Genomic DNA, 26144 nt, shown 5'->3' on the forward strand with positions numbered 1-26144 from the left:
TGCTCTATATGTTCATTATATTTTACACTTGTTTTAAAAACGCTTTTAAAGCTCAATAATTAGGTTAAATAGCAGGTTAGACAGAGCTTAAGAGAGAATTAGTGAAGTGGAAAATACAACTGAAGAAAGTACCCAGTATACAACAAAGAGAGAAGACTTTTCAAAATGTAAAAATAGGTTCTGATAGATGGGTGAAAGAATGAGACTAGAAGTTCTGAAACCTAAGGTCTACTCTAGCTTGGTAGTAACTCCATGGTCACTAAAGGAAATTTGATTAAAATTCCTTTGCCCTTTCATAGTCAATAATGCTATATATTTTTGCCTTTTTCTAGTGTGTGGCCTCAGCCTGATCCTGCAGCAGGAGAAACATTAGGTCACTACAACTATAAATGCTATACTGCCGCTAGGAAGTGCACTGGATATTGAAATTCATTTAACCTTAGACCTTTTTTAAAAACTTCGTTTACAGTTTGGAGAGTACCTAAAAATTCAATTTTATATTTCCCTTCTTTTGGAGAAAAGGTGTTCTATTATATAAAACAATTGAAATTCTAATAACGATTTTTAAAAAAGAAACTGAACACTATGGATTGTACTGAGTAAATATTTTCCTTTCTCCTCGTTTTTCTTTATTTCTGGTGGAAAATGGACAGTCGTAAAATCCTGTCATTTGTCGCCGCAATCTAAATTCATCTTGCTTCCCCTTTATACATAAAGACGACGTTTAAGGATTTAAGAACATTCTAGTTCACCATTTTACATCTTTTTTTTATTCTTGACCACTCTCTTGGGAAATAAAGTTTGGGTTTTGATTGAGGGACAGGAGGGGGAGACTTTGGGGCCAAAAAATCTGGTAACTAATTAGCAATTTGCTCATCCACCAGGGAAAACTGAAACTAGTTTTTGACGTTTAATAGCGAAGAAAATAATAGACCGAAACATACTTGTAGATGTTCCCACAAGTTCTAAAGCTGGCAAGAGACAGGTACACGTGGGAAAACTCACAACCCAGAGAGGAGACTGACCTTCGGCAGTTCCTACGAACGCTCGAGACACCTGTGGGCGATGCGCAGAGCCCTCGGTCGTTTCCTTGGAAACCTCAGCCCAACGGATGCCCCGCGAGCACCCGGAAGGGGGCGCGCCTGGAGGAGCAGGTGTCCCAGGCTGCCGTCTGCGCCTGCGCGCGCCCGCCGCGCCCCGCAGTAAGAGAGGCCCGGATGGAGGACGCGGCTGCGCGCCGTTGCCATGGCAGCGTGTCCTGGCCGCCTCGGTACCGAGGGGCTCCCTCGCCTCGTTGTCAGAGCTTAGAAAGAGGAGGAGAGGCGAGCGCCCCGGGCCGTCTCTGTGACCTCGGCCGCTGCATCTTACCCAGGCAGGAGGGGCTGTAGAGGGAGAGAAGGGAAGGATGGTGCGGAGACGTTGATGGGGAGAGAGGGGAAAGGGGAAACCGTCTGGGACCGGACCGCTGGGAGGAAAGGGGTAGAAGACCAGAGGGAGGAGCCTTTCTGTTGGCGCCACATCCTTCCGAGTCCCTGGTGCACGGAGCCTGGCGCTGGCGGGAAGCCTGATTTCGCTTTGTACGAGGGAAACCCCTCTGGGGGTGGCTCAGTCTGTCCTTCTGTCATATGCTTTCCCCTCTCAAAGTTCTCCCTAGGAAGGAAAAGTCACCCCGCTCTTAAAACGTTAGTTAGCTTCCACCAAGAGGCTAAGGTGTTCATTTAGTCGGTGGTACCTTGAGACCTTGGATACGAATGAAAACGGTCACCTAATGTTTGTAAAATATTGTTTGGCGTCGTACTTGGTAATAGATTATGAATTTTTGAAACACCATTTACTCAGGAGCCACAGTCTTGGACCGAGCAAGAAGAATGGGCCAGATGGTCTCATGATGTTATTTTGGGTTCGATTTTGCTTAAGTACTTCCTTTATATTAAAAGGCGTTGTCTTTTGACATTCTTTCAATTTTATTGTATTTTAAAAAAACATGTTTAAAAGGTGATGAGATAAGACTGGAGTCAATGAATTAGATTTGAATGTTCTGAATCCTGAAAGATAATTATTAGAATTGTGTATAGATAAGGACTTAGCTTAGACTCAGCCTGAAGGATCTGCAGTCACATACCCACAGGGAATTTAGCAGACGCCCAGGAGGAAGGAATTAATTTCTGTCTCTTACAACAGTTCCCTATTAGGAAGGTGGTTCTGGTCCACGCCAGTTACATAGGTTTTTACTCATGATAAACATTGAGATTTAAATATGTGCAACTCCCAAGGAAAAAGTATTAGATGATTACATTTGTGTAAGGTATATTTTTATTCAAGTATGTTGACTGTGTACCATATGGCCAGTACCCTGAGGATGAAGATTAAAATAACCGAAGGGGATTGAATATCCCGTGACGCATTTGAAAAAGGCTTAAGGGACTTGGTAACAAGAGTTTATGCTTTATGTTCTTTGTTTACTTGGGAACCAGCCATGAGCTTTTTGAAGTTACAGGAACAGAATGGTACTTCAAATTTGATGCAACTTCTCACGTACTTCTCAGAGTCACTTCAACTATGATTGTCTTTCTTAGTAATATGATTTAATAATACTTAATATGTTTAATTGGTAATCATTTTCTTTTTTATTATGCTGATGCAGTGTTTTGCTTTTAAAATTTGAGTTTTCACATGGGCGAGATTCTCTGTAAATAATAAAGCATGTCTACTAAAGCATTCAGGCAAACATTTACTTTTTACAAGTTCAGTACTATGTTTATTATAAAATTAAGGGAAAGAACTGAAGAGTTCTATAGAAATCTTATTCTAACAGTTATGTAACTTAACCACCTTAAAATAGTAAATTTCAGGATCCCTGCTCTGCAAAGAAAGCTAATTATCCTAGGGCATGTGTGACGGCTAAAAAATAGTATTATTTATATACGTATTTTGGATCACAGTGAGTTTTAGTTTATTCCACACGATTCCTGACACTCTTGTTTTAATTTGTAAGTAAGTAGACATAACAGCTTGTGTGATTTGGCCCATCTTACAGTGGTCAATAAACTTACTCTGATATACCGATTTGGTTTCTCCAGGTCACCTCAAAATATTATTGCTCTCAACATCTGATTTACAAATTATTACTTTGAGTAACATGGACCTTATCTCTTCACCTTACAGCCTTACTTTGAGTCCTTTAAGAAAGTCCATTTCGTATTTTTAAAGGAAATAAATATCTAGAAGGAATTATAGTCCAATGAGACATTAGAGATAGTTGTACTTATCCAGCCGAATAATTAACATTTCACTGTACCTAAAATTAACTTTGTCTTGAAAGGGTAAGGAAATTACTAGTAAGAACTACCCAAAGGCAAGATGACATTTAAATGAAACAGACCTCAGAATGCTTTTAAATCTTGAATTTAGTTATTCAGACACTGATTATTTATTTTAGATATGCTTTATCATGGCACTGTGCATTTGCTTTTTAAATTCTCTTGCTTTTCATAAGTTGGCAGTTCTTCGCTAATTTGTATCTTATAGAAAAGGTTAGAAGAAACCTTAGGGTCCTCTAGCTCAACCATTTCATTCTAAAGCCTTAGTCTCCTTAAAACATTCATGCCCGGGTTGTCTTCTGGGCTAGATGTGCCACCTCACTGTCCCAGTGACAGGTATAAACATTTCCCTTGAAAGGGAAACAACAGTACCTCAACAAGCATCGCACTTCACTTCAGGACAAGTGTGGAAATGTAAATTCTGTCTTACGTTATGCCAAAATTCGCCCCTCGGTTTCCAGCCTTGATACTAGTTTTACTACTCGAAGTGCTTCAAGCCCAAGCTCCTTCACGGGGCGGCGGTCTAAATGCTGTGAAGCAGTCTCACGACTTGCCTGGGTTTTCCCCGGGCTGTCGTTCCCAGGGCTCTGAAGGACTCCTCAGAGTCTAGATTGAAGGCATTTTACCCTCATGACCTACCTTCTTCCCTTCTCCTTCTCTTGAATCCTCCTTCCTCCTGGTTTCTCGGCCCCTGGATTAGTCCTGCTTGTCTTTTGTTCTTTAAACTATAGTAGTGCAGGAAACGGGGTACAGGGTGTCATATGTTTCTTGGTTTCACAGTCTCAGCCTTGGAGCTCTGACATTTTGAGTCTTGTCATTATTCTTTTAACTCATTCAGTGTTCACTGAAGCCTATTAAAATGGTTTTACACGCAGTCACGTAAAGCCCTATCACTTAGCTCGTGCTGGTGGAAAGACATTCTCCCACATGCTTTTTCTATCATTCAATGGTGAACAGTGGAAGGAAAAAAATATGTCTTGCTTGAGTAAAATGGGCGCCAGGTCAGGTAGTCTGATCAAATGTTTTGGGAGAGTAAGATAAAGCTAATGGCCAGAACAAGGTTTGTGGATAATTTATTAATTCAGGCATAATATCGCTCATTTTATTTCTTTAAAAATGTGCCCAAGTCTCATGTGTTCTTGACATCTGTACTTTCTATTTCTAAAGGTTTTAGGCAACTTATTCTTACTGTAGGAGCAAAGGAAGGCAGGTATAGGAACAGGGTCCTCGGTATTTGGGGCCCTGAAGATCAGATTTTTACTGTTCTTTTGAAACCGAACCTAATATTCTATGTACATTTAGAGAGCACGGCTTTCTTTTGTTTTTAAGTCAATAGTGGGAAGTATGGAGATTATTGCCATGGAGTTCTACATTTGGCTATTTCATGACAATTAAATCTAAATAAACAGCTTTCCCTCAACCCTTTTCTTTTTGGAAAGATAATAGGACATCAAACTGACACCTTCTCACTCCTCCCCCATCCTTCTTTAGGAACATGTGTGTTCAGGCCACGCTGGACAGTTCCATGCTCTTCCCTGTTTGTTCGTTCTTCCTCACGCTGTTCCCTTTGTCTAGGACTAATGAACATTCATACTCAGCATCCAAAACCCATCTCAGCTTTCCTTGATATTTCTGATTTTAGAATGAGTTAATTGCTTGCTTCTTCCTTCCACAGTCCTTCATATACACCTTTATTACATTTGTCTACATTTTTATTTATGTTTTTATCTACATTCGTTTGTTTGTCTTCTCTACCAGACTGCAAGCACAAAGGTCTATTTTATAATCTTTGTAGGGGAATATATAGAAATATCGTAGATGTTCAACAAATGTCTGCCAAAATTGTATTTTACATGTATATAGTTCACACACATATAGAGACATTCTAGATAGAGATTTCTATGCTTCTTTTGTTAAAAAATTAAGTGCAAAAAAATTACCAGGGCCAGGAACCGACCTCAATTTAAAGATAACTTTAGCTTAGTTCTCTGAATTTTTATATCATTTTCACAAATATTTATCAACTTTCATCTGACATCCCTATTTATTGGCATCAGAGTCTTTCTTTTTTAATGAAAAAAAGTTTTATTTAAAGTGGACGACAGCTTGACTTCTGTGGCAATCAGCATTGACGTAAATGACAAGCAGTTATTACTGAGTTAAAAAGCTCTCAGATCACAAACGATACTTATGCCATGTAAATTACCAGAGGACTGAGAAACTGAGGGTGGAAATCGATATATTTGTTTTTATTTGAACATATGGAAATGTAGATGAGTGAGAGACTGAGACACTAAGTCATGTGCTCTGGCCTGGACATGGCGTTTTGATGACGTGCAGGAAATGTGGAAAATCTTCCTTGAAACCTCAGATAGTCTCCTCCGCTGCCTCTGTTGGTCTCCTTGTAAATTCGGGTTTCAGGAATTGCGGGGAAGTGGCATGGTGGTTAAGAGCGGTACGCCTAGGAAGCACCTGGCCTATGCAGGTCTCTCAGAGAAGGCAGGCACGTGCTTACTCTGAACGATCCGCACTTCATGTGTCCGTGCGGTACTGGACTTACCTTCGACACTGATCTTCACACTCCACACTCCACACTACCCCTAAGGTGGACGTAACATGGACTTTATCTCTTCACCTTACAGCGCTACTCTTTAACGCACGGAAAATGGATGAAAATAAAGATACCGATTCAAAAGAAAGTGAAGAATATGAAGATGACTTTGAAAAGGACCTGGAATGGTTAATTAATGAAAAAGAAAAAAACGGTGCCAGCATAATAGAGGTATGTGTAAACCGACAACCCCATTTATCATAATGACATTAAAGTGCTTTATAATTCTTGAAGAGTTTCATATATATTATCTCATCTCAACCTCACACAATCTCTTTGATATACATAGGACAAGTGTCATTATTTCCATCTTTTAGATGAGAAAATTGAGGCATAGAGTTTAAACGTTGTATCCTAAGGCAAAGGGCTAATTAGAGAACAGGATTACGTTAGCACTTAAAGCTAAATTATAATTTAAAAATTATAATTTACATAAGTAATGTAATCAATTGCATTAAAAGTAAAAATGAATACAGTTAATTTCTACTTTATATGAACTTGGGTACAATCATGGGGTTATACTTTTAATATAAATGAAAAATAAAGTGTGCTCGCTTTGGCTGCACATATACTAAATGATAAATAAAGCAGATAAAAAACATGGCCTTTCACCTAATATTTGAAACTTTAGGAGAATTAGCTCTTCAGAGGAATGAATATAGAGAAAAAAGTAAAGTGTCTTTTACATTGTTTTTCTTCTAGAAAATCTAATCTAGAGATAAAAATTGATCTGGAATTTGGATTTAGGTCCTGCAGAAAATAGCAGCAATAATAATCTGGAGAGATTACAAGAACCTCAAAATGATTAGGACTTAACCAAAGGCAGTGACCTTTATTGGTCTTGGGGAGAAAGACACTGTTTTGAAGAACACAAATATTACAAGGAAAAAACATTTAAAAAATTTTCTTCTGAAAAAGTAAAGGGAGGAAAATTTTATACAGGGAGGAATATTAAAATAATATTGTATTATTTATAGTTACATTTTCATGCATTAGCATAAAAAATTTTAAATATCAATATAGCACTGAGTAACATCAAATTTGAAATTAGAGTTCATTTTTTCCCGAAGTGCTATTGTCATATATTTCTCCTGGATGCTCATAAATATGAATTAGAATATTATGAGTAAAATTTGAGCAAAAAGCATGTAAATTTTCCCATTCATAAAATAAATTACGTGAACATAAAAATCCATTTCAGATTTTCTACATATAAATGGACAAAGTATCTCAATTTTTACTAAAAAGAGAACCTCATATCTATTTTTTTTAGATGGCTTGTGAGAATGAAGAGAATATTAACCAAGAATTAAAAGAGAATGAAACAGAAGTAGAACACACAAATGAGCTTTCTGATTCTGACAGAGCTTCGAAGGATGAGGTTTCACCAAGAAGAAATAACTTCATTTCTGTACCGAGTATTCAGTCTTTGGATCCCATATCAGATTCAGATAGTGAAAACTCTTTCCAGGAATCCAAACAGGAAAGTCAGAAAGACCTGGAGGAGGACGAGGATGAGGAAGTGAGGAGGTACATCATGGAGAAAATTATACAGGCCAACAAGCTTCTACAGAATCAAGAACCCGTGAATGATAAAAGGGAGCGAAAACTCAAGTTCAAGGACAAATTAGTTGACCTGGAAGTTCCTCCCCTGGAAGACACTGATAACTACAAAAATTATTTTGAAAATGAGAGTAACATGTCCGGAAAACTGTCACAGCTATGTATTTCCAATGAATTTGGACAAGAAAATGTGCTCCTGTCACTTGATGGAAATTGTGAAGAAAACAAGGATAGGAAGATACTCGTTGAGAGAGACGGAAAATTTGAACTTCTGAATTTACAAGACATTGAGAGTCAGGGAGTTTTGCCCCCCATGGATAATGTTAATAGTAAAGAAAACGAATCTCAGCAGTTGTCACCCAGATCTTCCAATTCATCTGTCAACAGTGTCAAGAGAGAAGAGCCTGTAGCAAAGATCAATGGCTTATCAACAGAAGGGCCACTGGCCTTTATCCCTCAGCCACCACCTAACCCCAAGACTTGTCCAAACTCTGCTGTCAGCTCAGATCCAAGAAGGGGGAGTAGGAGGTCTGGCCACAGGACACGGTCTGCGATTGTGTCGCCATTGACCTCGACATATTGTCTTTCCACTCGACAGAAAGAGCTGCAGAAACGGCTAGAACAAAAGAGAGAAAAGCTCAAGAGAGAGGTGAGAGCACAAGAGCGTGTTCTACTCACAGCAGAACGTGTTTTCGTGTTTTGCGGGTGTAGCAGGAATTGAAATGCTGCTGCAAAGTACTTAATGTATTTGCTTGCTTGTTTCGTTTTTCCGTTGTTACATTAAGTGGTTAAAGGTTCAGAATGTGTATTTGTGGAACAAACGTCAAGCTTTCCTTGGTCTTTTCTTGTAAGGCTCGCCAAGCACAGCAGTGAACGAGCTGTCTTAGAGCTAGAGTAGATCTCAGCGACGGCTTCGTCAGATCCGTTCATTGTAATGGTGAGACTCAGAATAAGTGACTGCTAAAGGTAAACTTGATATGAGACAGGTGAAAATCAGATGTCAGATAGAAAAATGAAGGCAAAACTGTGTTGGGGTTTAGGAAGCAACAGATAGAATCGGATTATAATTATGTGATGTGTGTGTGTGTGTGTGTGTGTGTGTGTGAGTGTGTGTGTGTGTGTGTGTGTGTGTTCCATACCTACAATTCCTTGATTTCATGGATTTTAGTTTTAGATTAAGAATATTTTAATAACAATGAAATGTCTCCAGAATGTCATATGGAATCCCAAATTATTATTTTTGAGCGTTTCTTTTGCTCTTAAAACAAAAGTATTTTATAATTGAAAACCCCAGGTACCAAAACTGGTGGGTTTTCTAAATTATTTAAATCAGTGCCCTGATTCTCTGTCTCACTGGATACCTTATGGTATTGAACCATATAAAATATCTAACTGTAAATATAGAACCACAGCAGAATCACAGGTTAGTGGACTTTTACAATTAGAGGGAACCATAAAGATCATGAGAAAACTATAGTCTAGAAAGTTTAAATGACTTTAATCAAGTCATTCAACTTGTTTGCAGCCTCCTAGCTATTTCCACGCTGACGTGTGCTTTTCTCCCACTGACATAGCTCTGCATTAACTGGTTTAAGTACCTCCCTTCTGGTTTAAGTAACTGACTCCCTTTTACAATATTAGCTGAATAATTCAGATTAAGAAATTCATTTTATTTTTATAGTTAACTAATTGTCTAAATATTTTTCTGATAGCAAAAAATATCACTGTATGAATATACACAAGTTGAAATATTTTTAAGCATAATAATAAAAGAATTTAAACACATGTAAAGGTACAACTAACCCCTACGTTCTCATCACCCAGATTCAAAATTCGTTGAGAGTTTGGCACATTAGCTTCGTCTCCTCTCTTTCTGGTTGAATTATTTTTAAAGCAAGTCCCAGACAGCACGCACATCCTCGCTCACTCACACACTTCAGTATACATCTCTAAGTGATGATAGCATTTTCCTTTGTAACTACAATGCCACCTAGCAAAATTAACAAATTTATCAGTAGTATAAGAATGTTTAAGACATCGTTAGTGCTTTTATAGAGACCGTATAGTGCTTCCGGAGTGTGGTGGTTTTTTTCTTTCTTTTGCATATTTCTGCAATTTAAGGAGTTTAATGCCAAAAGTAAACTAGGAAGCAAAGGAGTTATCCAAGAAATCCCTGAATAGTACGTAGGTACGTTACACCTACGTGATTGCAGACTTATCGTCACAGTTTCTCTGGAAAAAAAAAAAATCTTCATTTTTCTCCCTAAGCAAATTAGAGGCCTCGTTTTTTTAAAGGATACCCAATTTTTAGACGGCAAGTTTTAGGAGCACGGAATTCTAACTTCAGATCTCAGACTTTCTCTCTGTACTCTAACTCGTATACGATTTTTCAATCTTGCATTCATGCCTTTCGATATTCTTTCCCCCAGGAAGAGCAACGGAAAATGGAAGAAGAGAAAGAGAAGAAAAAGGAGAATGAGATGGTGTTCAAAGCGTGGCTGCGAAAGAAGAAGGAGCAGGTCGTGGAGATGAAGAGAGTCCAGAGAGCGAAGCAAATCGAAGACATGAACAGCAGGGTGAGTAACCGCTGCACGGAAAGTCGGTTCCCGCCGCAGGTGTGACAGCCGACTGTATTTACGGGAGTTCACGTTCTGGTTCGGTCAGTTCATCTGCCTTGTCACTCGGAGTAATGTTTATGAGTTGTGGCTGGTGTTCGATCCTGAGCTCTCCTGTCACACTGAACGTGCAAATCACAAGCCCTTCTCAGGTCCTTCGCTCTTACTGTCACCGCTCGACATACTCCTCCTCCAGGTGTCTCGTCACGAACTCTCACCTTCTACCTAAATACCATCCTTTCTCGTCTCCTTACCACATTTTTCTTTGAATCTGACAGATCGATCGATTGATCGATCGATCGATCACCTCTTTTTATCCTCCCATCTGGAAGCACCTTCTGTGATGATGGAAATGTTCTTCTCTACCTCAGCCGCCCGACGAGGTAGCCACGGGCCATCGTGTGGCTGTTAGGCACGTGGGTGTAGCTGGTGTGACGGAAGCACTGATTCTACGTTCTGTTTAGGTAGCCGTGTGGCGATTTGGACAGTAGGAGTGCAGGGAATGAGACTGGTGTCACGATGAAGCAGCGATGAGTAAGACGTGTTCTCGTAGGGTCTTACAGGCAGGGCCTTCAAAAGTCATTTTCCATTTATTTAAATTAAGAGAATCTTGTTTGCGTAATTAGCAGGGGAACAGAGATCCACAACAAGCTTTCCGATTATGGCTTAAAAAGAAGCACGAAGAGCAGTTGAAAGAAAGGAAGACAGAAGAACTGCGCAAGCAAGAGGAGTGCTTATTCTTCCTCAGAGGGACAGAAGGCCGGGAAAGGGCCTTCAAACAGTAAGTCAAAGGCAGGGCGCCGCCTGCTTCCTCCAGGCCATTTTCGAAAGATGTGTAATCAGTGAAGCTTGGGGAAAAACAACAAAATATTTCATTGCTGTATGTATTCATTCATTTGTACATTTGTTCATTTCTTAGAGAAATGGGGCAAAGATTGGTTACATACAACCAGTTTCAGAAAAACTGAATAAGGAGTTGCATTAACCAAGGAATATTTTTCTGTCAAGAAAGGCAGGCAGGCTGAGGAGAGGGATCTGCGTAGACCCAGTGAAAGGAGATTTGGGCACATATTTTGGTCATTTAAGGCAAGCCCGATCTCTTTTCAGTGATGTGGGTAAGACCTGGCTTACCTGGCTCAGTCTGAGGAAACAGACTGGGTTTCATAATTTCGCCAGCAAGCCTCGATGCGGGGAGGGAGTCAGTAGAATCCTCTTGTCTTAAGTTTCTTTCTTTTATACGTTTTGTTGTTGTTGTTGTTATATATTTTTCCCTTTTTTTTTCTTTTTAAATATATTACCCTTTGTTATCGAAGCAGTGAGTGTGCATTGTGGAGATGGGCGAGGCAAGTCACATTGTCATCCAGAAATCACTGCTGTTAGGGCCTTAGTGCATGTCTTCTAGATATTTCTGTGCACTTGTGATTTAAAAATAGAAACTGAGATCATACTTATAAACTGTTCTGCTATTTGCCTATTTTTATTAATGATCTCATCTGTATTTAGCCCATAACCATTTTCCAGGTGAAAAAAAAAAAAAAAACCAATTATGCTGGCAATTTCATCATAAGACCAACTTAATTTCAAACACTTGATACCAAATATAACTATACTTTCTTGTGTGAGCCTAGGGTATAAGCCTGACATTTTTCATTTAATATTTTAGTAATTTTTGTGACTATAGCATTTCAATGTAAAGAAATTAAATTTCCTTTGTCTATAGTAATAGCTTTATAGCCTGAAGAGTATATTTCAGGTTGATACTCACCAGATCTGATACTGTCTCTTTCTACAGATGGCTAAGAAGGAAAAGGATAGAAAAACTAGTAGAGCAGCAAGTCGTCAAAGAAAGAGCTAGACAGCTCCGACTAGAAGCAAAGCATTCTAAACAGTTACAGAGTCAGCTGTGCAACATGGCAGAAGCCAGAGCTTTTCGTTTTACTGATCATTACAACTGAAGGTATCTATTAAATACTCCTTTTGAAGCTGCAATCTTCCACATTTTGGATATCGTTTTTTACGGCCTGTGCGCTTTGGGCATGCTGTAAGTTACGGAAATGGTGTGCAGATTTTGGTGATGTCGACAATGAATTTATCTTTACTTAAAAACTAGACCAAAATAAATTTCTTCTCTTGCAGTGTTGGAATCATCTCTTAGTCCACGCAACAAACTGAACCACAAATGAACTCTACATTACTTTACTTCTAAAATATTTTAACATTTCTAGCTAGAAAGAACACAAGAGAGGGACATATTTCTATTCTTAGTTTCTATTATCATTTAAAAATTTTCAGTAGAACATCTCATAAGGCAGGAGTGACCTCTTAAACAAGCCCGGCGCTGGGCCTTATACAAAGTCCTATTTATATCAGCTTTGAATTTAAACAGATGTGGCAAGCTAAGCAATAAAAATAAGCCTACTTCCATGTGTTCTTTAAAAAAAAAAGGTAACAATTATGCATAACGCTATTTTAGGTATGTAAATTAGCCAACTCTTATTGAGAGTTTATAATGTGTCTGGTATTGTAAATGTTTTTTGTAAGTAATTTGAGGCAATGCGTAGAACCACCCTATCAGTCCTATTTTTCAGATGAGGAAACTAAAGAGGTGAGCAGTTTGCTCAGAGTGACCTGTGTGGCCGCAAAATCCTTTCTCTCAGTTATGTCGTAAAGTTACATGTCGGTAGACATTTGTGAAACATTTCAGACTATGTGAGAATCCGATGTGTTGAAGACTGGCACCCTTCACATGGATAAGCTTTTAAGGGGTGGAAGACCAAGGTAAACATGCAGGTGTGATGGAGAGTGGGGGATCACTGTCAGAGTTCTCTTAAAGCTTCAGAAGACCAGGTTCTGGCCTCCTAGGCATTTGTACCTTAATCACTTAACCCAAGGTGAGAAAACACAGATAACAGATAAGAACAAATTTGACATTTAAATATTCCATAACATTTTGCAAAAATGTTTGGCGTTTTGATGGGATTGCTTTGGGTAGCATTGCTTTCTTAATACTGTCTCCCAATCCATAAACACAGGATGTCTTTTTATTTAGTGCAGCAACGTTCTGTAGTTTTCCGTGTACAGTCTTTCGCCTCCTTGGTTAAGTTTATTCAAAGATATTTTATTCTTTCAGATTCAATTGCAAATGGACATGTTTTCTTAATTTTCTTTTTGGATTCTGTTCTCAAAACACAAATGATTTTTTGTGCATTAACATTGTACCCAGTGACTTTGCTGAATGTGTTAGTAGCGCTACATTTTTCTGGGTGCGTGGATTCTTTGGAATTTTCTATACACAGGATAGTATCATCTGCGAATAGAGATAGTTTTACTTCTTCCTTTCCAAACCGGATTCCTTTTATTTTACTTGACTGATTAATCTGGCTGAAACTTTGAGCATATGTGGGACAGCAGTGGTGAGTCACCATCCTTGTCTTGCTCTTGATCTTAGGAGAAAAGCTTGTAGTGTTTCCCCACTGAGGATGATGTTAGCTGTGGGTTTTCCATAAATGCCCTTTATGAAGTTGAGAAAGTTCTATTCTTATTCTTCTATTCTTCTTATTCCTCTTCTTCTCTTCTGAATGGTTTGATCATGAAAGCATGTTGGATTTTATCAAATGCTCTTTCTGCATCAAGTGAAATGATTGTGATTTATCTCCTTTGTTCTTTTAATGTGCTATATTGCATTGGTTGATTTTCTTGTGTTGAACCACCTTGCATTCCCTTGATAAATACCACCTGGTCAAGCTGTGTAATTCCTTTACTATCTTGTTACATTCAGTTCACTAGTATTTCGTCGAGCATTTTTTTCATCTATATTCATGAGATATTGGTCTGTGGATGCTCTTCTTGTGGTCTTGGTGTGGCTTTGGTATCGGAGGAAAACTGGCCTCACAGATGCATTAGAAAGTGTTCCCTGTTCCCTCTTCGTTCATTTTTTTGGAAGAGATGGAAAATATTGATATTAATTCTTTAAACAGTTGGTAGAATTCACCAGTGAAACTTTTCTGGTCTTGGACTTTTGTGGGGAGGTTTTTCTTTTTTAGTAGACTTTATTTTTTAGAGAAGTTTTAGGTTCCTAGTAAAATTGAACAGAAAGTAGTCTCCATATGTCCCTTGCTCCCCCACTTCCCCAACCTCCCCAACTACCACCATCCCTCACCAGAGTGGTGCTTGTTACGACCAGTGAGCCTACAGTGACACACGATTGTTATACAGCACCCACAGCTTACATTCGAGCTCACTCTTGGTGTCGGGAGATTTTCAATTACTGATTTAATCTCTTTCCTTGTCATAGTTGTTCATAGTTTGTTTGTTTTGAGTCATTTTTGGTAATTCTTGTGTTTCTAGGAATTTATCCATTTCATCTAGGTTATTTGTTGGTGTACAGTTGTTTATTTATATGAAGTTGGTAATAATGTCCCCACTTTCATTTCTGATTTGTTATTTGCATGTTTTTCTTTTCTTAGTCTGGATGCAAGTTTGTTTATTTAGTGGATCCTTTCAAAGAACCAACTTTCGGTTTCCTTGATACTCTGTTGTTTTTCTATTCTCTATTTTATTTCTGCTCTAATTTTAATTTCCTTCCTTATGCTAGCTTTGGGTTGTTTGCTCTTCTTGTTCTAGTTTCTTAAGGTATAATGTTAGGTTGCTGTTTTGAGATCTTTTTTTTTTTTTCTGTTTAGTTCAGTTAATTATTATTGTTGTTGTTATTATAGTTATTATAGACACTCTTAAACCAACCATTGCAGAACTGTACTGTAATTTGAAGTTACAAGGGTATACATTATTTTTTATTCTGGTAAAATATATATAAAATTGATTTTTTAAAATGACAATTCATTAAGTGCATTTATATTGTACAACCATCACCACTTTCCATTTCCAGAATTTTTCATCATCCCAAACTAAACTCTGTACAATAATAGCTATCACATAATATAAATTAATGGATGGATGTTCCTATCATATAGCATTTATTTTCAAAAGATTTCCCTTCACCTATAGTAGTTTCATAAGCCTCCTTTGCAGCCTGAAAAGGGCAAGGACACTCCGTCCCCCAGCGCCCCGCCAGCCGTCACGACTTCAGAGCTGGGGTCAGAAAACGCTCTGTGAAGGGCGAGACAGTATTTTAGGCTTTGCGGCCCGTGTTTCATCCCCTCCGCTCTGCTGCTCCGCAGAAACCCGCTGCAGACCAGTCAGCGAACGGCGCGGCTGCACGTGCCCCGCGGCTGTCGTGTACCAGGCTTGGATTCTGATCAAACTAAATTCAATCTGCTCCTATAAATATATATAGCAAGATAAACGGTAACTTAGGTCCTAAAAGGTATACAATTTTTCCTTTTAGAGTCCTTTAGGAAAAGCATCACGTAATGCTTGAGAGCATTCTCGAAACTGACCTGCCCAGTTTCATTCTTTTCTTACCCTGAGACATTAAGAAAGGGTAATCTGGAGTCTGGTATATGAACCATCTCCGGGGACATGTATTATTTAAAGAGAAAGTGAGATGACTTCTAGCAGTATGTGATCCCCGCTCCCAAATAAAGCCTCGTGGGTGACGAGCAGGTGCCCGTGGCATGCCACCAGCATGCTGAACGCTAAAGCACAGTCAGCTCTCCCTGGCAGTGACTGCAGCAATTGAAAGTTACGTTTTCATATCTAGTATAGGGATGAAATCGCCCAATATTTTTCTTCGTAGCAAGCAAGGTGGTTGGTGAAGACTCAGAAAATGGATTATCAGGTGAGTGTTCTGTACAGGTAGCTGGGTCCAAAATGCACAGAACCTAAGGAAAATAAGAAGTAATGTCAGATGTATCCAGTAGGGACTGTAAATGCCCTCTGTTTTACTGATGTCTAACTAACTACCCATAAAGTTCCATTCATTAATGTGTCACTGCCATACACATAACATCTGAGTGGTGAATCTGATTGCTTAGAGAACGTGTCCCTTTCCTCGAAAAGCTCTAAATTTAACGTCTAGTTATTACATTACCTAGTGTACCTATTTTTTTTAAAATGAAGACATTAATGTTCTCTAATGGCTATTGATGAAAACCAGAAAACAAGATGACACCTGAAGTTCTACCTTAAGTGAGGTCAGTTCGTACCCTTAAGCACTGCATTACATGCCCACGACCTTCCTGAGTCCTTCGTGCCTCTGCGTGGAACCAGGATCCCACCTTCACTCTTCTGCTGAAATCTCGTTTCAGAGTTGTCGATCACTTATTAAACAAATGGCTTTTCATTTCTGTTTCTAATTTCCACAAACACACTATGCTAACCACCGTGTTCTTGTCCCTCGGGTGTCATGGACGCCATGCTCTCCCAGGTCTCAGCTCTGACTTTCCCCCTCCTGTTTCCTTCACTGAGACCCACAACAGGAGGGACTCTTGGGCTGAAAAAATTCTCCAAGTAAGGGCAAGGACACACGGCGACTCTGGCTCGCAGATCCTGTTTCTCGTCTTCATAGTCTCCCAACCGTCACCGCGTGAGGGCGGGTGACGGAGCAGAGGAGGTAGGCACTGCATTTCTAGAGGAGCTGTGAAAAGCGGTGCTTCCATAAGCCACAGGAAGAGAGTGTTTCAAGAAAGAAGGAGCAAGTCAGCTATACCAGATGCCACTGGCAGCGACTGCAGTAGGCAGTGACACAATTTCCCAGCAAAGCGAATACAAAATGTGAACAGAAAAGATAAAGATGATGAGTTTAGTTTTAGGTAGTGATTCACTTAGTAAATAGCTGAGTACCTATTATGTGCAAAGGATTATGCCAGACCTTGAGGAACCATAAGATGTAGTCCCCGCCCTTAAAGAGCTTATAGTTGGGGAGATGGAGAATCAAACAATCGCAATATAACTTGTTAAAAGGCTATAATAAATGTACGTGCAGAACGCAACGGAAGCCTGGGGGAAGGAACACCGAGGTTGCCAGCGAGATGCAGGGAGGGCCGATTCTTAAAGGCTGCGAGGTGCTGGACGGACAGTGGAGGCAGAAGGAAAAGAATGTCAGAGGCGTGAGACGCACGGCCTATCTGCAGGCACCAGGTCTGCACGTTCACATCTACATGTGGGAATGACATCATTTCTTAGGGCAGAAGTAATCTATTACCTACTCATGGTTACTAAATTAAAAATTCTACATAGTAGTTTGCATATCAAAATGAACTCAAGAAGAGGATTACCAGTGATCGGTAGCTAAAAAATAGGTCCTTCCTGAAACAATTACATTTTTCTCCTTATGAACACAGTAATACTGTTTGAGAAAATTAAAGCTCAGAAGAGGAAATAATTTTCTCCCAGGTCACAAGCTCATTAGCATAAGATCGAGTTGCGATCCCATATGTCCCACCTCCCAACGCCAGGCACTTTCCAGGAGAACAGGACAGCAGTAAACGTTCCAGAGCGTCACAGAAGCATCTTACCGTTTCAGCCATTTTTTCTGCTGGGGTGCTGCAGAATTCATCTGCTGACAGAATCTTTTTCTGACCACTGGTGCCGACGTTTCCCAGAAGATGCGCATGTATTGCTTTTGCCAGCTTGTGATTTATCAGTGCCAGTTCCGCCGTGCTGCGGGGCTGCGCGCCCGGGCAGGAAGTCTGCGCTTCTCCCCACTGCAGGGAGACGAGCAGCTCCCCCAGTAACCTGCGCAGGACACACAGGGCCACTGAGCGTTAACAGGGAATCGGCAACACTAAGTAAGTGTGAAACAGTTGTGAAAGCATAGTTTCTTTCTCCCTTATCTTTCAGAGTTTAATAAATCAGGAAGTCTGGTAAAATCAGTTAGACTACAGAAAGCACTAACGGTTTATTAGGTTATTGTCTGGACATCGTTGAACAGATCTGTTTTTAGTTGTTGTATTTTAGCAGAGGTAAAATATGCTCGTATGCTCTAAGTATACTATAAATACGCTGCTCATTTAGTAGTACAGAACTACTGATTTGATTTGTACATCTACTAAGATAGTTATATGGTATTTCTTTTTTTGGTGAGTTACATTAATTGATTTTTGAATGATATACCAACCTAAAATCGCTGGGCTAAAACCTACCTGGACATGATGTCTAAAACTCTGTATACAGTCACGCACCACTTAACGACAGGGGTACGTGCTGAGAAATGCGTCCCTGGGCGTTTTCGTCACGTGTGAACATCACTGAGTACACTCACCCAGACCCGGGTGACACAGCCTACCGCGCACCCGGGCTACGGTGCAGCCTACTGCTCCTGGGCTGCAAGCCTGGACAGCAGGTGACTGCACAAAACACCCCGAGGTCAACTCAAGCACTAGAGAAAACGATGCAAAAAGAGACACAAGATGTATGAGGCTGCCGCTGGCAGAGCATACGGCAAACGTTTTTCTAAGTGAAAAAAGTATACTCTCAAATGATAAAAAGTGCAGTAGAGTAAGTACCCAAACCAGTAACACAGTCGCTTATGATCACTACCTAGTACATGGGCTGTACATATTGCACGTGCTAGGCTTTCATGTGACGGGCAGCGCAGTAAGTTTGTTTTCACCAGCATCGCCTCAAACGCGTGTAACGACTGCACTGCAGCCTTATGATGGCTACCACGTCGCTAGGTGATCAGGATTTTTCAGCTCCATTGTAATCTTATGGACCACTGTGGGTCCATTATGACCAAAACATCATTATTCAGCGCATGACTGTACATTGGTGGATTTGATTCACTAAAGTTCTGTTAAGGATTTCTGCATCTACATTCATGAGAGATATTGCTCTATACTTTTCTTGCAACATCTTTGTCTGGTTTTGGTATCAAGATAATGCTAGCTTCATACAATGAGGTGAAATTGTTCCCCACTTCTCTATTCTCTAGAAGTTTGTGTAAATTTGGTTTTATTTCTTCCTTAGATGTTTACTAGTATTCACTAGTAAACCCATCTAGGCCTGGCGTTTACTGGAAGGGTTTAACTACAAATACAATTGTTTTAATAGGTTACACCTTTTTAGGTTATCTTCGGTAGTTTGTGCCTTGTAAAGAGTTTGTCCATTTCGTTTAAGTTGTTGAATTTATTGGCAGAGTTGTTCGTAACATACCCTTGTTACCTTTTCTATGTCTGTAGAATCTGTAGTGTACCCCTCTTCCTTCTCATTCTTGACACGGGTTATGTGTATCTTTCTCCACCCCCCTCCCCCCCGCAATTATACTTAGAAGAAAAATTTATCTTTTCCAAGAACCAGGATTTGGCTTTCTAGTTCACTTATTTCTGCTCTCATCCTTTCCATTTTCTTCTTTTGCTTAATTTGCTCTTTGTGTTTAAGGAGGAAGCTTAGGTTACCGATGAGACCAATCTTCTTTTCTAAAACAAATATTTAAAGTTATAAATTTTCCTCTTAAACACTACTTTGCCTCCTACAAAGTCTGGTATTTTGATACATTGTTTTCATTCTTACAATTTCCCCTACGAGCTCCTCTTTGCCTTTACTGATTCGATTTGCAATCAATCGATTATACAGCAGCACAAAGCACGTTTAAGGAAGACCATCAATTTTGATAGTTCTGGAGCAGATGGACGTGAACGTAAGCTCTAATGCTGTAGAATGGTCATCAAAAAGATCTCTTTCCAAAGGAAAGACAGGTGTACTTTTTGGTTTTCACCAAAAATTACACAAAAGTGCTACAAACAGAACCAAAAACGACTTTGAAATCTAGGGATTGCTTCTCTTATAGATATGACTAATTCTCTCCCCAATTAAGAATGTAAGAAGCACATCTGCTATTTTTTTTAGTCTTCCTCCCTCTCCTAGGCATCTATTTTGAAATGCTACTGAAGTATATGTTTAATAAGTTATTAAATGTAGAAACACTAAAGAATCATCATAATAACAGAAACTGCACGGTAAAGTAGAAGAGCTCAAAATGTAAACAAGTGCCATACTTCTGGGTGGCGCCCATGTCCTGCCGGAACTGTCCCCGTTCACTCAGGAGGTCTCGTACGGCACTCTGCGCATCACGGTGTTGGCGCTGCAGAACCGCTCTGGAGTTGGTCAGCTCATCCGCCATAACCCTGGAAAAGACTCGGCTCTTACGCAAGAATCCTCTGACAGTAACAGGACAGAGGAGTTAACGTGCTGCCTTTGTGACTGTCATCTTTAAAAGCTTACAAAGAAGCTCTGACACAGTCAAACTACTTCTGTTTTTAAATCTTCACTAGGAAGCGCTTAAAATGTCTACTAATGAGCTGAGAACTCATTAAAGGGATTCAATTAAAATATTCATTTACAGAATGACCAAGGAAACGGTTCTTTTACTTTCCTTATGCAGTGACTTTTGGAATGTACCTCAACAATCTTACTCCAGACTTTTATTGCTCTTAGAATGTTACTATCAGTTTTGATCAAGATGTTAAAAAAGTTACATATTGCGATACTCTGTACAATAGACTTGCCTCTTAAGCTGTTCAGTGAGAATTAACTTAACGTTCATGCTAAGACGATGAACAGGAAGTTCATTTCCCCAAAGAGCGCCCTATCCCAGCACAATGAGAAACGGACTTTAAGAGTACAGTCAATTACTAGGAAGTATCACAGACGTTAAGACACGAAGAAACACCTTCCTGAAAGGTCATTCATCAACGAAAGTACAGCCTGGACACCTGTGGTGTTTTGTGAGAAATCTGCAGATGATGGAATTTAATTCAAGAGCATCATCTGCTGGGATGAGGGAGGCTCTTTCTGAAAGCACTTCTCCATTTAGGGAGACTGCATGCCCATCCACAGCGGGGAGCACTCACATCGTCGATTATACATGAAGTACTTTAATAACTTGGGTCAGGATTTTTCACACGACAATCTACTTTCTCATGTTAGGGGTCAAAATCTGACAGACCAAAACTAGCACAGGAAATACCACTTAAAACAGAAAATACCTGCTCGCGAGGAATTTACTTCGCCATACGTCACACTGTATTGACATCCGCTCTAGCTGTTCGGCAAGCTGAGCTGTGTTTCGCCCTAGAGCTTCATTTTCTAAAATAAGCTGATTTTTCTCGCGCGCTAGACGTTCAAAGTGATACTGAAGATCATCCCCAACAGAAGCCACCAGCAACTTTTTTAACTCACGATTGACCTAGAAGGCATATGATCAATGTAACAGGCTCAAAGTAGTGTCAGTGACTTTAATGTAGCAAAATGAACAAAAGAGAAATGTTTGTGTAATTTGTGCCTCCATTACTTAAAGTGTAGATCAAAAAGTGATATTAAATACTTAAGTTTCATAATATATATATACAAACCATGTGGTTTGTAACCCATGTGGTTATAAATTGAGCCTCTTCTAAAGAGTATAAATCATTATCGTAAAAATTACAAACTGTTTCCAGTCAACACTTAAAAACAAAAAAATAAATTTTGTTAAAAAATATGACAGACTGTTTTATGTGATTTTTAATATTATTCAACATTTAAAAATTAATTTTGTTGTGCCCTAGGAGTTTCACTTTTGAGAATTTAAGCAAAGGAAGGTATTCAGGGTATGGACAAGCACATTCTGTACATTGTTACTGTAAATGCAAAAAATATAAATGTAAATGTCCAATAACAGGTGTTGGTACATTGTGCAGCCACTGAAGAACACTGTTACTATTAATAATGATATTGTGATAGAATATTCTGTGACATAAGAAAACATTAATAACTAAAAAAGCGGGTTATAAAACAAAAATAGCACATATAATTATGCAGTTATATCTGCATGGTCTGATTATAGGTGGTACTATTTTGTTTTTCTGTATTTTCCAACATGTTCATAAATAAATATGACTTTTATAATTAGAAATTAGTCATTTAAACATGTATTACAATATATCTGAGAAAGCAACACTAACCATGGTGTCAGCACGACTAACATCTAGCAAAAGGATGTCCGTCTAATAGGAAAGGAAGTGGAGGGTGAGGCAGTGTTTACTAAGATGTAAAGGTTAAAGAAACACAGTTAAGCACGATACATAGTTTTCCATTTGTGATGATGAGACCACTACTTACCGCGCCATTCTCTTTATTCCAAGCATTAGGTACAGAGGTAAAAGGGCTTGGAATTTATGGATCCTTAAAACAGGGGTTGCTAATGAGTCAGTTTCAAAGGCTGACTCGGTCTGGAAGCTTGTAACTGTAACCTCCTCACCACTAGGTGGTCTTGCCCAGAGCACCTACGCGCCCATCTTCAACCTACCTGGTATAGAGTATGAGTTCCCAACATGATCTAGTTCTACCAGAGGCCCTGAGAGAGAATGTGAAATTTAAGAGGAAGCTTTCTAGAGAGATGACGGGCTATAGCGAATGGCAACTGCCTTCCCGAGAGGAAGTGCAGTTTCTGAACACGCGGGCTTAGAAAGGGCCAGGTGTGAAGAGCATCCGCATTGGGGCCCGCGAGGCGGTTCTTACCTCTGTCTGCACTCGGAGCTGGTTCGAAAGACCTTCTTTGTCCTGGAGTAACCTCCTTTCAGAGTTCTTGAGCTTTGCCAATACGTTCTTCACCTCTGAGAGCTCCTTCCGAGGCTCCACAGCTCCCTCTGCCTGACCAAGGAGCTCTCCTTTATGAAGCCCTAGAGACTGCACCTTTGCATTTCTGCTGGGGATGACGTGGGTTATGGCTGCTTTGGGCACTAATATTCTGACAGCTTCGACTTGCACTGCTTTTTCAGTGAGAATCTTCCCCAGCTGAAGGACTCCCGGGCTCTCCGCTCTCTTCCGCGGATTCTGAAGGGCGGGAAGCTTTGTGGGGTGGACTCCGGCGGTGATCTCGGCTTTAGGCGGCTCCTCTGTTTCCATTCCATCCCCTGCTCCTCGGACTGGGGCCGAAGCGGGGGTGACTGAAAAAGGGAGAACACAGCCTAACTACGTACTGAAAAGAAATGCCAGGAGAAGGCCGACACCGCTTTACCCTACATTCCGAATTACTGGCACTACCAGGAATGGAAAAATTCAGAGTAAAAAGTAATTTTCAAAACCACCGTGTGTCCAAAAAAAGACGAACGAAGTCCCACAGGTTCAAGCTTCCCTTAAGTAAATGGTTTCTGTCTTGTTAGAAAACGCACAAGGCTTGGAATCAGAGTATCTGGTCCTGACTTCCGTCCACTTCCTGGCATGACCCGAGGTGAACGATTTAACCCTCCGGGAATCTCAATTTCCTAATCTGCAAAACGGAGATGGTTACAACTGTGCCGCAGGGTTGTGGTAAGAAAATACAAAACGATCAAGTGCCTGGCACACTGTAGACCACGATGTTAGCTAAATGTAAGCATCGGCTAGATATACACATATTTGGAACCTGTTACCTAAAATAGACTCATCTGTTTTTGCGAACTCTTGGCAAAGAATGCTTTGCACAAACTACCCAACCCGACTATTCAGTATTTTCTCTCCGAGGCCTCTAATCAGGCCCTTGTTCCTGCTATTTCTTGTTCTCTTAAATGGCTTTTTTCCCCCTCTCTTTTTTTTTTTTGCGCCACTCACTGTGATTCTAAGTTACCCTAAGGAGTCAGCTTCAGCTCCACTGTGTAGTAAATCTTCCCACCCTCTGACTGCCTGCAGCACACACTGCACTCACTCGCGTTCAGTTTGAAACTTAACCGTGAACCCTAGTGATCATTTTAAGGATTTTGCACATGCTAATTTCACTTTCCCAATAGGTCTTATAAGCACATTGAGGGCAAGTGGACGGTACCTGGTGTTACAGAAATGAGATGAACTTCGGGATTAGCCAGATCTGGGTTTGAAGTACCACCATTACTACCAGACAAACCTGGACAAAATCCTACAATTATCTTAGCTTCACTTTTAACTTGTATGAAATGAATTTAATAATATTGACATCTGGGTAGTATTAAACTTGAATATTAAATGAGAAAATATTAAGTAACAAATAACCAACACTTACAAAAGACCATATACAAAACACTATGTTAATTACTTTACATATAACTCGTTTAATCCTTACAATAGGCCTTGAGGTAGCTATGAACAGCTTTATTTCATAGATGAAGAAAATGAGGAACAAAGAGGCTCAGAAACTGGCTGAGGGCCACACCACACAGCCATTAAGTAGAAGAGACAGAATTCAATTCTGAGCAGTCTGTCTGCAAAGACTGAGGCCTTAACCACTGCATATACTGCCTCTTTAAGTGTCTTGAAGTCCAAGTTCACACAAGTAACTAGCAGGTGTTCAATAAGTGGTACCTTCTAACCCTTTCTTCCAAAATGCTTACTACACTGCCACACACGTTTACCAAACTAATCTGCTCAACTGAAATAAATTACCTTCCCTCCTACAAGCCAAACCTGGCTAGCCATCCTTGCTTCGGATAATTTTCAGAAGGCAGCTATGCTCACTACTGCATGACCACTGCTCCAGGCAAATCGCAGAAACATCTTTCCCCACTTCTGCCTCACCTCAAACTGAGTAGCATAAGGAGTTTCACTGAGATGCCTTTCTCCAAGGAAGGGTTAACTTCACTGACTCCAGACAGTAGTGGCTTCGAGCCTAGAAAGAACGGATGACATACTAGAAAGAACAGGAAGCGCAAGATGGAGGACAGGAGTTCCAGCAGGATGTAAGTGCCACGAGGTATGGACTTCGTGTCCTGTTTACTGCTATACTTAGTAGAGCGCCTCGCTCCGAGCGCGCTATCCTTGACGAAACAGTGATAACGAGGCACATGAAGGACGAGCACACACAGCGACGGTTCTCGTGATGCCCATGATCTAATGCAGGACTTCGCAGTAAATACGAATTTACGCCAAGTGTTTAGAATGCTGTTTGGCACAGGAAGCACTCACTAAATGTTTGCTCCTATTGCTTTTATTATTATTATTTTTAAACATCCCTAATAAACTTTGGATCTTACGGGAAGAAAGTTTAATTAATGGCATAAAGTATAATTCTGACTTTTATGCTTTTATATTAAAGTCTTACAAAGTTATATCTCCAGATTCTAGAACAATTTTTTCATTTACAAGCTTTTTCGGGACTTTTTCCTATATATATGGCAATGCACTTGGAATCCCAAGTTATGTTACTTAGATAGGAGGTGGAAAGACATCAGGACTATAGTGTCTTAAATTACAAAACGTTACAATGAAATGTTTTGTCATTTATATAATAAGTGTTAACTAAAACATCCCTTGGGCCTTAGGACCAATTCTACTTTCAAAAAGATGAACAAAGTGATACTTCAGAAAGTAAAATAAAGGGTTTGGTATACTGGTTCGCACTGTAGCACATCAGCATTGAGAAGGAGAATTTCCACTGAACTGTTTTAAAAATAAAGGCCTGTTCCCATGTTTGTAAAATCTGCTTTTCAGTTTGTCCAGCTCTATCTCATGCTGATTTAATTTTAACACTAAGACATTCTGGTATTTCGAAGTAATGTAGAATCATAAATTAACTACAGATTGAAACATCAACGGGCATTGAACAGAAATCTTTTCAAACAAAATACGTCATAAAATTCCAATCAAGAGAGTCAACCAACTTGGTTCGACCAAAATTTAGTTTTAACTTTATTTAAACGTTCTACCTACTCAAGCCTTTGTGAGTACCAAAGCCTTTATGAGTACCTATACAGCACGTGGCGGCTCCCTCTCTGTAACGAGGGCGCTTCTAGCTAACATGATGGGCGAGGAGGAGAGCGGGAGTCGGGGGCCTTCCATTTTCTCACCCAGTAACTTACCTTTTATAATTCTATTTTTCCTTGTGACACATGTAGAAACCTTTATTACATATGCACTAGGCACAATCCAGGACACATTCATGAGCAGTTACCTCCTCTCAAGTGGGAGACAACGATCTGTGGTACCAGCTCCATAATTATGAGTGATGCTTAAGGAAAGCAAAACATCGACCCACGTCTTTCTCCACTGATGGGAATCAACAAAACAATTCTCCAACTGTTCATCAACATTACTTCTATCTGTGACCACTTATCAAAGAATTAAAACATATCGAAGGTTTATGGCTCATTCTTACTGCCTTCCCCAAGGCAGTGAAATGTAGGGAAAGAACAAATAACATTCTAATAT

At 39.8% G+C, this 26144-nt stretch overlaps 2 protein-coding genes across 5 annotated transcripts; one reads left to right on the forward strand and one right to left on the reverse strand.

The window, feature by feature from the left end:
- The first annotated feature begins 1181 nt into the window (after positions 1-1181).
- On the forward strand, positions 1182-12244 carry CCDC181 (coiled-coil domain containing 181). Of its 4 annotated transcripts, none has more exons than XM_023537561.1 (6): positions 1182-1270; positions 5963-6102; positions 7205-8143; positions 9924-10070; positions 10736-10890; positions 11902-12244. In XM_023537561.1, exons 1-6 carry the CDS (start codon positions 1246-1248, stop codon positions 12062-12064), a joined length of 1569 nt encoding a protein of 522 aa, XP_023393329.1. In that variant the 5' UTR covers positions 1182-1245; the 3' UTR covers positions 12065-12244. The 4 variants fall into 4 exon arrangements, with proteins under 4 accessions (XP_023393329.1, XP_023393330.1, XP_011370036.1 ...); XM_023537562.1 differs by having other exon boundaries at positions 1196-1408; XM_011371734.2 differs by having other exon boundaries at positions 1196-1372.
- A 2607-nt stretch (positions 12245-14851) lies between these two features.
- Positions 14852-26130, reverse strand: BLZF1 (basic leucine zipper nuclear factor 1). Its single transcript, XM_011371735.2, has 6 exons — positions 24516-26130; positions 22509-22936; positions 20996-21195; positions 20006-20134; positions 17525-17744; positions 14852-15889 (listed from the first exon to the last, which is right to left on the reverse strand). The coding sequence occupies exons 2-6, from the start codon at positions 22893-22895 to the stop codon at positions 15704-15706; spliced, it is 1122 nt and encodes a 373-aa protein (XP_011370037.1). The 5' UTR covers positions 22896-22936; positions 24516-26130; the 3' UTR covers positions 14852-15703.
- Positions 26131-26144: the final 14 nt, after the last annotated feature.

Source organism: Pteropus vampyrus, unplaced genomic scaffold, assembly GCF_000151845.1.
Source record: "Pteropus vampyrus isolate Shadow unplaced genomic scaffold, Pvam_2.0 Scaffold194, whole genome shotgun sequence".
NCBI classification, from domain to species: Eukaryota; Metazoa; Chordata; class Mammalia; order Chiroptera; family Pteropodidae; genus Pteropus; species Pteropus vampyrus.

Coding starts and splice junctions, on each gene's coding strand:
- CCDC181 (XM_023537561.1), top strand. CDS start 1,246: ATGGCAGCGTGTCCTGGCCGCCTCG. Junction 6,103..7,204: donor ACGGTGCCAGCATAATAGAG/GTATGTGTAAAC, acceptor TATTTTTTTTAG/ATGGCTTGTGAGAATGAAGA. Junction 8,144..9,923: donor GAGAAAAGCTCAAGAGAGAG/GTGAGAGCACAA, acceptor TCTTTCCCCCAG/GAAGAGCAACGGAAAATGGA.
- BLZF1 (XM_011371735.2), bottom strand. CDS start 22,895: ATGGAAACAGAGGAGCCGCCTAAAGCCGAGATCACCGCCGGAGTCCAC. Junction 20,135..20,995: donor AGTAAATTCCTCGCGAGCAG/GTATTTTCTGTT, acceptor AGTCTTTTCCAG/GGTTATGGCGGATGAGCTGA. Junction 17,745..20,005: donor GACATGGGCGCCACCCAGAA/GTATGGCACTTG, acceptor TGTCCTGCGCAG/GTTACTGGGGGAGCTGCTCG.